This window comes from Sphaerodactylus townsendi, linkage group LG16 (assembly GCF_021028975.2).
Source record: "Sphaerodactylus townsendi isolate TG3544 linkage group LG16, MPM_Stown_v2.3, whole genome shotgun sequence".
Classification (NCBI taxonomy): Eukaryota; Metazoa; Chordata; class Lepidosauria; order Squamata; family Sphaerodactylidae; genus Sphaerodactylus; species Sphaerodactylus townsendi.
The window spans coordinates 9,084,916-9,097,502 of record NC_059440.1 but is presented as its reverse complement, the minus strand read 5'-3'; the positions used below and the strand labels follow the sequence as shown (position 1 = coordinate 9,097,502).

Below are 12,587 nucleotides of genomic sequence, written 5' to 3'. Positions count from 1 at the left end.
GACCGCAAGTTTGACACCTGTGCCTTAAGGTAAAGTAAAATGGGTTGTAAAGACCGACTCTTCTTTAGTTAGGCAGATAGGGGTTGTTTCATTGTGGGCAGGGCATGTGTGCCATAATTTTCCCAAGGGAAGCCCTCACAAATGTGACGGGTTTCAGTTGCAGCTTTGTCAGTGGCAAGTTATTTCCCATGGACATGTGAAGACTAGTACAACAGTAACTCTTTGGAGCCCTATCAGGTCTGGCTGTCAAAAGCAGACATTATAAGAAGAAGAGTTTGGATTTATATCCCCCGCTTTCTCTCCTGTAAGGAGACTCAAAGGGACTGACAAACTCCTTTCCCTTCCCCCCTCACAACAAACACCCTGTGAGGTAGGTGGATCTGAGAGACCTCCTGAGGGAACTGTGACTAGCCCAAGGTCACCCAGCAGGAATGCAGGAGTGCGGGAACATCTGGTTCACCAGAGAAGCCTCTGCCACTCAGGTGGAGGAGTGGGGAATCGAACCCGGTTCTCCAGATTAGAGTGCACCTGCTCTTAACCACCACACCGCACTGGCTCTCTTACAGATGAATGCTCATGGTTGTTTTGAACAGGACATACATCAGTACAAAAGGGGGAGATGCGTTTGCAATGTCCATGTCCAAATGCTCAAAACCACATGCTCCAGGCTAACAGTGTGCTCATCCTTGTGTGTTTGGCTGCCCGCAGCTCCAGGGTGGGCAGGGCAAAAGAAGAGGTGTGGAGCTATGCAGGGAAATCTACCTCCTCCTGGTCAGAACTCTCCATGCCGATGAAGTTCACTGCCACCGGTCATGGAGTGCCCTCACGTCCCAAACCGCTGTCGTGTGTTAGCTGCTATTGGAATTCAGCGCCAGGGTTGAAAGGAAGGCCCACGGCATCCTTTGTCCGAAACGGGGGGGCGAAACAGGATCTCTTGTGAAAACTCAACACCCGCCATGCAGAGCCAGGCCGAGAATCGGCAGTCGAACCAAGGAAACGGTCCAGTGCTTACGTCTCAAAGGGATATTCCTACAAGGCATGCAATTGGTCAGATTTTTTTGTCATCAAAAATACAAAAGTCCCCCTTGGAGCCCAGAGCTTTTGTGCCTCCGTCCAGGGTTGGAGCGGCCATGAGAAGTCTGCTTCGGATGCACCGCTGTGGCTGCTCTCCTGCTTCTTCGCTGGGTCTCTGCCTCACCTGGTGACGTGTCACCTTAGAGCTTGCGGACTGTTTTCCTCACTCTGCAACAAACGGGCTTCGTCCCAGTGGTACGCCTGTTGCCTCTCTCTGCTGCATCTTTCTCTTCCTTGGTGGCAACAGACAAGATGGATAATCCCCTTGCAGGAAAGACAAACGCTTTTCCCAGCCTCTTGCAGTAAGCCTCTCTGCCCATTCATTTTCCAAAGAAATACAAACTCGTGCTCCAAACAGCTATGGGGATATGGTGCATGCGCTCCTTTTGGGTGGAGACAACTTCCGGGGCCCCTCCCACTGAAAAGTCTCTTCCTTTACTGCTGCTCAGGACTGGAAGACCTGCCACGCCCTTCCTCTCAGATCTTGCTTGTGCTAGTTGCCGTCCAGGACACCTGGAAAACAGACAGGCCAAGGGGAAAAGCAAATCAGCAACCACCAGAAGGTGACAGAAGGCTTTGTTTCTTTTATGTCGTTTTTTACTCTATATTTATGCAACAAAACAGGTGTTAGTTTTATCAAGCAGGAAAAATACTTCAGAGTGGGATTTCCTGAATGAACTGGGAAATTCAGAACATTCAATAACACCATATGTACATAAACAGGGCCCTGCTAGATCAGACTGGTCATCCATCTTTCTCTCCAGTAAGGAGTCTCAAGGTGGCTTACAAGCTCCTTTCCCCACAACAGACACCTGATGAGGTAGGTGGGGCCGAGAGGGTTCAGAGAGAACTGTGACTGGCCCAAGGTCACCTAGCAGGAATGTAGGAGTGCGGAAACACATCTGGTTCACCAGATAAGCCTCCACCACTCAGATGGAGGAGTAGGGAATCAAACCTGGTTCTCCAGATTAGAATCCACCTGCATCCTGTCTCACACAGCGGCCAACCAGTGACTCTGGAGGACCAACAGCAGGGCATAGACCAGGGGTCTGCAACCTGCAGCTCTCCAGGTGTTCATGGACTACAGATGTTCGTGGACTACAATTCCCATCCGCCCCTGCCAGCATGGCCAATTGGCCATGTGGACGGGCGTTTGGGAACTGTAGTCCGTGAGTCACTGCCCTAACCTTTCCAATCAGCCTGTGCTGGAGGCAGGTCATTCTGTTACATCTGTGTACAAAGATGCACAAATGGCAGCAGAATCATTCCTAAATCAGAGGTGCAAAAAAAATTATCCATGCTCCGGAGGATAGTGACCATTGTATCTCTGCATGAACCACTGCTCTAACTCGCTCTATTCAAACCAAAAGCCAACCCAGAATAATGACCCAAGCAAAAGCACAAAGGGATCGGTTCCCTTGAGTGCAGGTAATTCTTACTCAAAAGCAATCCTTTACACCTGTAAAAATTAAGGGGAAAGATTACCATGGTAGTCAGAAGTATACAAAAAACCCTGTCAATCCCCCCTGCAAAGGATCTTTTGCAGTGGCACTTACCTGCCAATTTCAGTGAGCAGAAGATGATAATGACGATGCCCAGAACAATGGAAAGGATGCTGAGATACCTGGCCACACGTCCAAGCCTGTGCGCACCGTCCACATCTCCCTGCTGGCCACTGTTCCTAGACTGGCAGAAAGGAAGAGAGACATGGGACCATCTCATAGAAGGACTGCTTGGTACTCCCTGTCTGGGACTCTCTCAGGGCCCAGCTGGGGCTGTGGGAAGCCACATCTGGAGCTGGATGGGGAGGCTGATGCTGCGGCAGGCAGAAGGTGCAACTCAGTCAGTAGGGCAGGGCAGATGGCCAAGTCCCCGGTTGGGGGAGGGTGGCTGATGGCGCACGTCCCTGCTCCCATTCCTGCAGAATGTATGCAGTCTCAGATGTTCCCCTATTTCCATGGTGGTGAACCTATGGCACTCCAGATGTTCATGGCCGTGCTGGCAGGGGCTGATGGGAATTGTAGTCCATGAACATCTGGAGTGTCATAGGCTCGCCACCACTGCCCTATTTAGATTTCCGACATCAAGCCATGAAGTTTCCGGTCCAAGTGCAGGGGAGTGGCTAGATTGGCAGATCTGGCCAGGGGGAGACGTGGGTTCAAATCCCTCTCAGCCATGAAGCTTATTGGCCTATTTATTTGGCTCTTGCTCTTAGCCTAGCCTACCTCACTGGTCTGTTGTGAGGACAAACTGGAGAAGGGGACCATCATGTGAGCGATCCTGATCTCTTTTTGGCGGAATGCAGTGCACACGATTCCTGCGATGTTCATGATTCCGAAGCTCCTCTAATGCGCAATGTAAAATCATGCGCAGGATTAGAAATTACTAGCAAGCAGTTTCTCTCTCGACTCTGACTCCTTTTTGCCTAGAATCTGGATTTCAGGTGTGTTTTCTCTGAGCTTGCCCTGTCTTGTCCCTGCAACGAACCTTTTTCATTCTTGCAAAAATCCCTCCCGTTATTTTGGGCCTCCCTGGACATCTGAACCTGGTCCCCATGGCGGTCGCTCATCCCTTTGGTTTGTTTTTTTAAGTCTTGTGCCAAGAAAAGCCAGATTCTGCAGTGCATCAGAGGGCCAGCTGAACACATTGGCTTATTTTGCACCATGTGATTCTTTTTGAGTAAGTCACAGGGGTGGAACCAATAGGGTCTTGCACAGAATTTGGGACAGGGACCTTTGAAAAGACAGTTGCTTATCTTACAGGGTTATTGTAATGGAATAGGTAATGGTTGTGAGGGTTTTTTCCAGATTGAACGCTGCATGATAAAGCATAACAATCGTTACAGTAATGTAGGCAAGCAGAAATGTTAACCCTAACAGCGGAATCCTAAACAGAATAATACGCCCTCCTAAATCCAATGAAGTCAATGGAGGCAAGAAGAAGAAGAAGAAGAGTTTGGATTTATATCCCCCCTTTCTCTCCTGTAGGAGACTCAAAGGGGCTTACAATCTCCTTGCCCTTCCCCCCTCACAACAAACACCCTGTGAGGTGGGTGGGGCTGCAACCTGAGAAGAGTTTACTTCCGCTTAGAATCACACTTTTAGCTTCTTCCTCTGTCTGGAGCAAGGGTCTGCAACCTGTGGCTCTCCAGATGTTCATGGACTACAATTCCCATCAGCCCCTGCCAGCATGGCCAATTGGCCATACTGGCAGGGGCTGATGGGATTTGTAGTCCATGAACATCTGGAGAGCCGCAGGCTGCAGACCCCTGGTCTGGAGCAACCACCAATGAAAACTGACCCTCCATCCCCTTACTACAACTAAAAGACTCGTATTACAATCTTGGAGTGATAAACGCCTGCCTCTGGTAAATAAGTGGGTTGAAGATCTTAGAACTCTATCAGTATTTGAACACATGCCATATAGATGACAATTACAGATGAATTTTTTTTAGATATTTGAAAGGCTTTTTAAAGAAACTGATATATAACTTTGCCACCACTGCTGTTATATTTTTATCTCTAATTTACGTATTCATTTTTTCTTTTTCATTTAGTGGCTGGGTTTTGAGGTTTTGTTCCTTTCTTGTTCTTTTCTTTTTTGCTTGAAATATTTTTTTGTAAAGTCCAGGGGGACCACAATTTATAATCAACTTAATTTCAACCCTATATTCAGAGATTTTACTGGGCGGGCGGGGTGGGGGTGTAACGTAGGTTAAGTCATATGCTTAAATTGCACTAAACTCCCCTCCCGATCCGTCGCTTTCATTTTAAAAAAAATCTAATCCCAGATGTTAGTTTGCAGCAATAAAACAAAACAGTCCCACGGCACCTTTTTTGATTGACAGATGCATGGGATCGTACATCCATTGGATAGTTCCATTGATAAAAAACAACGGAAAAGCTGGGGTGGAGCATTTCACAAAGAGAAGCTGATTTGAAGCAAAATCCAGTCCAAACAGTATCCAAGATGACACTGTGACTAATTGTCATTAGACAAACAAAACAGGAGAAAGATCTGTCTACTACCAAATAAGCAGGAAACAGCATAAAGCAACAGAGAGATGAACCAACTAACATCTGCAACGGGGGGATATATACAAGATAACAATGCAGCCCGGACTAGCCCAATCACGTCAGAGCTTGGAAGCTAAGCAGCATCGACCCTGGTTAGTGCTTGGATGGGAGACCTCCAAAGAAGACGCTCCGAGGAAGGCAATTGGCAAACACCTCTCCTCATTTCCTGCCTTGAAAAGCCCATGAGAGGTTGCTATGAGTCAGTTTCAACTTGATAACATACAATTATTAATTATATTGTGTGTATTGATTAGTCCAGCTCCGCCTCCCTAGCGCTTCTCCTTCGCTTGTTCCATCCTGCCTTTTCCTAACTAAGATTTTACATTAATGCAACTTTGCCTGCCTAGTAACCAACTCTGATGACGCTTTGGACTGGATCTTGTTTTAAAACGGCCTTGTTTCGCAGCATTTCCCCTCCTCGCCCACAGCCTTTCTGTTCTGTATATAAAAAGATCGCCCCCAAAAGATGTATACTTCATGTGTGTTTGTACTCCAACGAAGCAAGCTCCGACTTACAAAAACTCCTGTACCAGAATGCATTTGGTCTGGTGCCAGGGGCCTTCTATTTATTTTGAATATTTATATACCAACTTTCTGTCACAGAAATGGTGCGCAAGGTGGCTTGCCCCATGAAACTAAAACAGTCCTCAATTATAAAACAGATAGTCCAGAAGCTGCAGAATAAAAGCCAGCATGAGACCAGCAATTACATTTTAAAATGAAACAAAACGCCAGCCAGTGATCAAAGTCAGAAATTTAGTAATGGGATCCACAGACTGGACCAGCATCGAGGAATTCAGAACCCAAGCGCCCTCTGTTTTACAAAGTTTCAGAAGACCAGAGGCAAGATGCTAACAGATCTCCTGATCAGGGAGTTCCACAACCTGCAACCATGTTAGCATGGACCAGGGCCAGAGATAGGGGGAGCTGTGCCCAAGCCCTGGAACACCCATGCCACACCACACACGGTTCGTGCCCAGTGCATCGCCCCCACCCCCACCCCGCCCCCTTGGTGCTGGCGTGGACACACAGCAGGATGGACTGCCAGTAAATGACCTTAGATCAATGATGGCGAACCTATGACACACGGGTCAAAAGGGACATGCCACCGTGTTTCGAGTGACATGTCAGCGTTCACCAACATCCAACAACAACTCATCTGTTTGAGTTATTTTTCTAAGTCTCTGACATTTCTTTATATAATACATAGCACTGCACATGACTGCGTTTTTTAAAAAATAATAACGAATGTGTAAAGAATTGTTTCTCCTTTGTTCAAGAGGGGTTGCCACGCCAGCAGAGTTAAGTTCTGCATTTTCCAAATGTTGGACACGTCGAGTCCAAAAGATTTGCAATCGCTGTCTTAGATCATGGGCAGGAGTTTCCACCCCACCCCCAATGCCTCCCTATAGGCCAGACCTGAGACAGCCACTGCCTGCAGCGTCTCTGTGTGTTTCCCTGGAATCTTATTTCTCTTGCAGAGGGTTTCAGGTACCATGGACAGCTCCTCGCAGTTTCCTACCAGGGCTGGCCAACGTATAGCGCTCTAGATGTTCATGGACTACAGTTCCCATCAGCCCCTGTCAGCATGGCCAGTTGGTCACGCTGGCAGGGGCTGATGGGAATTGTAGTCCATGAACATCTGGAGCGCCATAGGTTGACCACCCCATCTAGCCTGACTTCTCTCTCCATATGTTCACTTCACCCCCCCACCAGCATCAACCACCAACCCTCAGTGGGTGAAAAAATATCTTTGAACAGGACCGTGTCCCCCTCCCCACCACGCTTCTAGCCTTCCCACAAATGGAATAGCCAGGACACCAAGAAGTACCGAGCATACCGACCAAGAGAAGCTTTCCCGTTTATTTTCATTTGTACATTTACTTAATTCATTTGTATCCCACCTTTCCCCACACTGGGGTCACCCAGTGCTTCTGTGGCACAAGTGGGGATTTGAACCCAGAACTTCCGAAAACTACTTTGACACTCTTCCCCACTATACCACCCCGGCTGTGCAGATTTCATAGAAGTCTGCCGCAGGAGAAATTGGTTCTTCCTCCCCACCCCCCCAGTTATTTCAGCTCCATAATCTCTCTCTCTCTCTCTCTCTCTCACACACACACACACACACACACACACACACACACACACACACACACACACACACACACACACACACACACCCCTGGTACTGTGTAGCAGTCAATCCAGAACAACAAGAACCTCACAAGCTTAGTCAATAACAGGGATAAAAGTTGTCATTTTCTTTACCCATGAAAAGGTGGGTAAACTTCCGTTTCTTTCTCCTTTTTTGCCAAGTCACAACTGACTTATGGCAACCCAGTGTGGTTTTCAAGGCAAGAGATGCTTGGAGGTGGTTTGCCATTGCCTGCCTCTGCATCATAACCCTGGTATTCCATAGTGGCCTCCCATCCAAATACTAGGCAGGGTCAGGGTTGAAAGTGTGTGACTGCCTAAAGGTCACCCAGCAAGTATGCCATGGCGGAACAGGGATTTAAATCTGAGTTCCCCAGATCTTAGTCCAGGGGTCTGCAACCTGCGGCTCTCCAGATGTTCATGGACTACAATTACCATCAGCCCCTGCTAGCATGGCCAATTGGCCATGCTAGCAGGGGCTGATGGGATTTGTAGTCCATGAACATCTGGAGAGCCACAGGTTGCAGACCCCTGTCTTAGTCCAACCCCTTAACCACTACATCACACTGGCTCACTTTTGATCCATGGAAGCATGGGTAGACTCCTCCAGTTCCTCTTCCTTAGCTGTCCTGTTTGTCTAGCAAGGAGGGACTCTGAAAGTGGGCCAAAGGAGCAAGAAATCAAGAGGATTCATTTGAGGCTCCCGCCCCAGCTGGAACATGCTTGCAATAGTGAAGTTAAAAATTCTGAATGTATGTGGAGTGCCACTTCAAACCAAAAATACCCAGCCCACCCCGACATTTGAAAGGAATGCTCCTCACTAGCTCAGGCTTCAGCCCGAGAGCCTTCCTTTTCCAAAATGGTCCATGTAGTTTGCTACACAAAGAAGGCTTCAAACGTGGGCCAAGGCCTGTCTGCGACAACATATAATATAAGAAGGGCCCCACTGGACAGACTGAAGGTCTATCTCACAGGTGACAAACTTGTAGCCCTCCAGATGTTATGAACTACAGTTCCCATCATGCCCTGCCAGCATCATGCTGGCAGGGGATGATGGGAACTGTAGTCCATAACATCTGGAGGGCCACGAGTTTGACACCTAATGTTGCATCCTGCTTTCTACAATGGGCAGCCAGGTGATTCTAGGAAGTCCACAGGCAAGGGATGAAGGCTTCACTGGGTATCTGGTATTCAACAGTATCTAGTATTCAAGAGCACGCTGCCCCTGAAGCTGGAGGTTCCACTCTGGTATCATGCTTGACTGAGCACTCTTGCTGGGCCAGTCACCTGGTACATTGTCCAGTCTCCTTTCAAAGCTAACAAAACCTCTGGCTGTAGCCACATCTGATACATCCCATTTCGTCACTTGGCTCTCCAGTTCCTTTCCAGTAAATTCAATTGGGTGACGCCCTCCCAAATGGGAGGGTTGTGGCGGAGAGAGACGACAGGTCTCTCTGGCCACTATCTCCACACCCTGCACAATGTTATGAAACTCTCTCACGTACCCCCACCCCCATTTTAGTCACCTTTTCAATCCCTGAAAATCGTAGCCTTTCTGGATATGGAAAGTCCTCCAGTCTCCTAATCCAGAGAGCAGCAGTGGCATAGTGGTTAAGAGCAGGTGCGCTCTAATCTGGAAGAACCAGGTTTGATTCCCTGCTCTGCCACTTGAGCTGTGGAGGCTTGTTGGGTTCTGGAATTGTAAGCCACCTTCATTCCGGGGGTGACCCCCTCCCAAGAATCTCAACTCCTCAAGAGAAGCCAGACAGTTTACGATCTGACTGTTACTTCCTGCTCCAAAGAGCAACTGATTTTACCAAGTTGCTGGAAGCGGTCAACGGATCATGAATTTTCTAGGAAGCATGGAGGAGGAAATACAGATTCTGGGTGCTGTGGCGGCCCCCCCCCCCCCCCCCCCCGCAATCCCCACTGTCTGTCTTTTGCCCTGGTGTGTGTGAATGCATTTGTGTTGGGCACAAGAGCTCCAGTTAGCCGCAGAAACAGTTTACCAGCTGACTCTTCTGAAATAAGCCACGCACGCTCCATTTCCTTCCCTCCCTGTCGGGATTGTCTGGCTTAATGTAGCCTGACGGGCGAAGAAACCCCCCCAAACACTCCAATTCCCACCAGCTGGGCAACCTTGGGCTAGTCACCGTTCTTCGGAGCTCTCTCAGCCCCACCCACCTCACAGGGTGTTTATTGTGGGGGGGGGAGGAGACTCTCAGCCCCTTTGAATCTCCTTACAGGAGAGAAAAGGGGGATATAAATCCAACTCTTCTTCTTCTTTCAGCAGAACCCAAGATTTCATCGGAACCCAACCTCTATCCTAGCCTAGGTGCTCTTTTCAGTGCCCAAACTCTCTTTTCAAAACAAGGTTGAGACTTTAAGAAAAGAGCCTGGAAGGAAACCTTCCTTTGACTGCTGAGGAGCAGGGTTAAGGGCCCAGGGTGTGGTTTCCACGCTGGGCACCTCACCCTGTTTCTCCTTCCCTTCCTCAGCATCCATGCCGGAGCCAAGTTCCCTTCGAAGGCTGCAGAAGTCTCTGCCGGCCAGCGGGCACCACCCCAGCCCTGGGAGATGCATTCCCTTGGCAAGCCATCACAGGAGCGGTAGCTTTGACCAAAAAGGGGCAGGGGGAGAGACCCAGAACATCAGCTGGAGAAGCCCCTACTGTTTTCGGTGGTCTCAGGGTGTTCTGGCCAGGGGACACGTGCGGTGGCTTGGAAATCCCGGAGAGGAGAAGCAGGACAGCTAAGGCCAGGCTGGCTCTGGGCCAAGAAAGCCCCCATTTCTGAAAGCTTCTCGGAGAGGGTGGTAGGCAGAGAAGATGCCCCCTATAGGAAGCTGGTGAAGAGAGACAGACTCTCAAATCCCCCCCCCCTTCCCAACGCAGGAGGAAAGAGATGCGAGTCCTGCCTGCCAGTCACACCCTCTGATCTACCAAGTCCCAGAGCCCTGGCAGGAGTCTGTAATCTTTCCATGGTGATAGAGGCACTCTGCACGAGTGCAGAAGCATTCTTCCTTATGTATACACCTTATGTATACACTTCCTTATGTGTACATCACAAGTTTCAGGGCTCCTCTCCGCTCTGTCTCTCGGCCCCTCAGGATAGTTTTTAAACTGGGTTCAATACTGAAAGCATCTGGTCTGTACTGAGATTCATTCACTCAAACCCCGGGGCCACGCAGGTGAGCGAAATCGGTCAGGCGCTCCCTCTGGGAAATCCAGACAGGTGTGTCACTCACACCAGGGAATCCAATTGCAAATGACTGCTATGACTCCTCTGGAGTGCATTATCCAAGAAGGTGCGGAAGTTGCCCAGGAGCCAAACAATAGACTTCTCGAACATCACCTCTGAACACCAACTGGACCAAGCAATGATTGGGGAGCGTGGAAACCCCCAGGACTGAATAGGTGCATGGGATTCTTATTTCACTAATGGTACAATCATGGAGTCGGCAGAGACCCCAAGGGGCCATCCAGTCCAACCCCCTGCCATGCAGGAACACACAATCAAAGCACCCCTGACAGAGGTCCATCCAGCCTCTCTTTGAAAACCTCCAAAGAAGGAGATTCCACCACACTCCGAGGTAGTGCACTCCCTCGGCACAAACACCGGGTCAATACTGACCCCCGGAGTGACGTCACCTTTCCCAGGCAGGCTTTGCTTAGGGGGTGGTCTGCCACTGACTTCCCCAGTCGTCTACGCCTTACCCCCAGCAAGCCAAGCTGGGTGCTCTTGCCTTGCTCGTTTTCTGCCCCCCCCCCCATTTCCTCTGTGCTGTAAGCAGGCTGGTTACTACAAGGCATGCCGCCCACCCACCTTCTAAATAGGCTAGGAGGCTCAGAGCTCCAGTTCTACTCTACCGGTGCCCGAGGAAGGCGGCTTTGGCTCTTGAAAGCACAGCCCAGGAAACCTCTGGTTGGTCTCAGACTCCCAGGCGCAACTGGACACCAACCCTCTGATTTAGGGGTCCTGTTTTTGCAAACCCAAAGGAAGACGCCCGGGACATTAGGTCGCTCTGCAGAGTGGGGCACAGGGGTGGGGGGGTTGAATCCCGTTCCCTTTATGAGCTCCGGTATCTCTGGCCGCCACCTTTTAGGAGCAAGTCGCGGGCGCCCTTCCGATTCCCCCGCCCAGCTTGCAGCAAATGAGCGTCCTTCCTATGCTTGGAGAAGTCTATCTGATTCTCCAGTGCGCGCGCGCGGGGGGGGGGGTTGCTGGAGGGGACGCGAAGCCCAGCCGGATTAACATCGTGGTCCAAAATGGAGAAGGAAGCGAGCTCGCCAGCACCCAGGGGTGGGGCAGGGGGGCGAAGCCAGGAGAGCCCTGCCTAGCTAGTTTCCCCCTGGCCCCACAGAGGCGCCCGAGCGGGGCCGCGAACTCACCATGATGGAGAAGACCAGGGCCAGGACGTTGATGGGCCAGACCGGGCAGAAGCAGGAGAAGATGGCCAGCAGCAGGTAGTCGTCCGGCCGGTCGGGCTCGTGCAGGTTGGAGGTGGTGGCGGTGGAGGAGGCGCGGCCCAGGCTGAGGCGGGAGGGCGAGAGCGGCGGGCCCTCCAGGCGCCCCTCGGAGCCGGCCTTGTAGGGCAGGCCGCCGCCGTTGCTGTCGGCCCGCGCCGCGCCCCCGGGCGAGAAGGACTCGAACCCCTGGCCCGCCGTCAGCAGCTGCTCCGTCTCGTGCGCCTCGGCCGGCAGCGGCGGCGGCGACGACGACGAGCCCTCCAGCGCCTTGGCCAGCGGCGCCTCCGTGTTGATCGCCATCCTGCCGCTCCTGCCGGGCCACCAGCCCGCTCGCCCGCCTGCCCGGCTCGCCCGCCCGCCCCACCCGGTGCTGAGCTCACGGGGAGGAGCCCCGGACGGCCGGACCGGCCCACGAGGGGGCGCCTGTCCAGGCCCGGCTGCAGGGCTCCCTCCCACTAGCAAGGAGGAAGCGGGGCGCAGCCGGCGGCCCCCCCACTCCCCCCACCCACAAGCACAGGACTGGGCTCCGAAGAGGGCAGCGCGACCCTCCCTGCTGTCGGACCGCCGGAACCTGTTGAATTACTCCTGAGGAAGCGGCGCTGGACGCTGGGGCACGGCCGGGCTGCAGCCCACGGCTCTCCCCACCCAGAGACCCCACTCAGGCTGTCCCCAGATAGAGCCAGGAGCGCCCCTCGAGTATAGCACCAGTCAGTACTGGGCTGGGAGGAGCTGGGGGCGGGGGGTCGGTGCAGGCAGGGTCCCTCCCCGGGGTTGGGACTAAATGCCCCCAGGGGGATGCTCACTCGCTCCCC

At 51.6% G+C, this 12,587-nt stretch overlaps 1 protein-coding gene across 1 annotated transcript; it reads right to left on the bottom strand.

Annotated features, from left to right (window-relative positions):
* Window positions 1-453: 453 nt before the first annotated feature.
* TRARG1 (trafficking regulator of GLUT4 (SLC2A4) 1) lies at window positions 454-12,341 on the bottom strand. The gene is made up of 3 exons (XM_048518428.1): window positions 11,698-12,341; window positions 2,631-2,760; window positions 454-1,587 (listed from the first exon to the last, which is right to left on the bottom strand). Exons 1-3 carry the CDS (start codon window positions 12,073-12,075, stop codon window positions 1,568-1,570), a joined length of 528 nt encoding a protein of 175 aa, XP_048374385.1. The 5' UTR covers window positions 12,076-12,341; the 3' UTR covers window positions 454-1,567.
* Window positions 12,342-12,587: the final 246 nt, after the last annotated feature.

Excerpts from the sequence above, each read along its gene's own strand:
- TRARG1 (XM_048518428.1), bottom strand. The coding sequence starts at position 12,075 with ATGGCGATCAACACGGAGGCGCCGCTGGCCAAGGCGCTGGAGGGCTCG. Across the intron at positions 2,761-11,697 it reads CCCTGGTCTTCTCCATCATG|TCTAGGAACAGTGGCCAGCA; the intron begins GTGAGTTCGCGG and ends CCTTTCTGCCAG. Across the intron at positions 1,588-2,630 it reads CTGCTCACTGAAATTGGCAG|GTGTCCTGGACGGCAACTAG; the intron begins GTAAGTGCCACT and ends TCTGTTTTCCAG.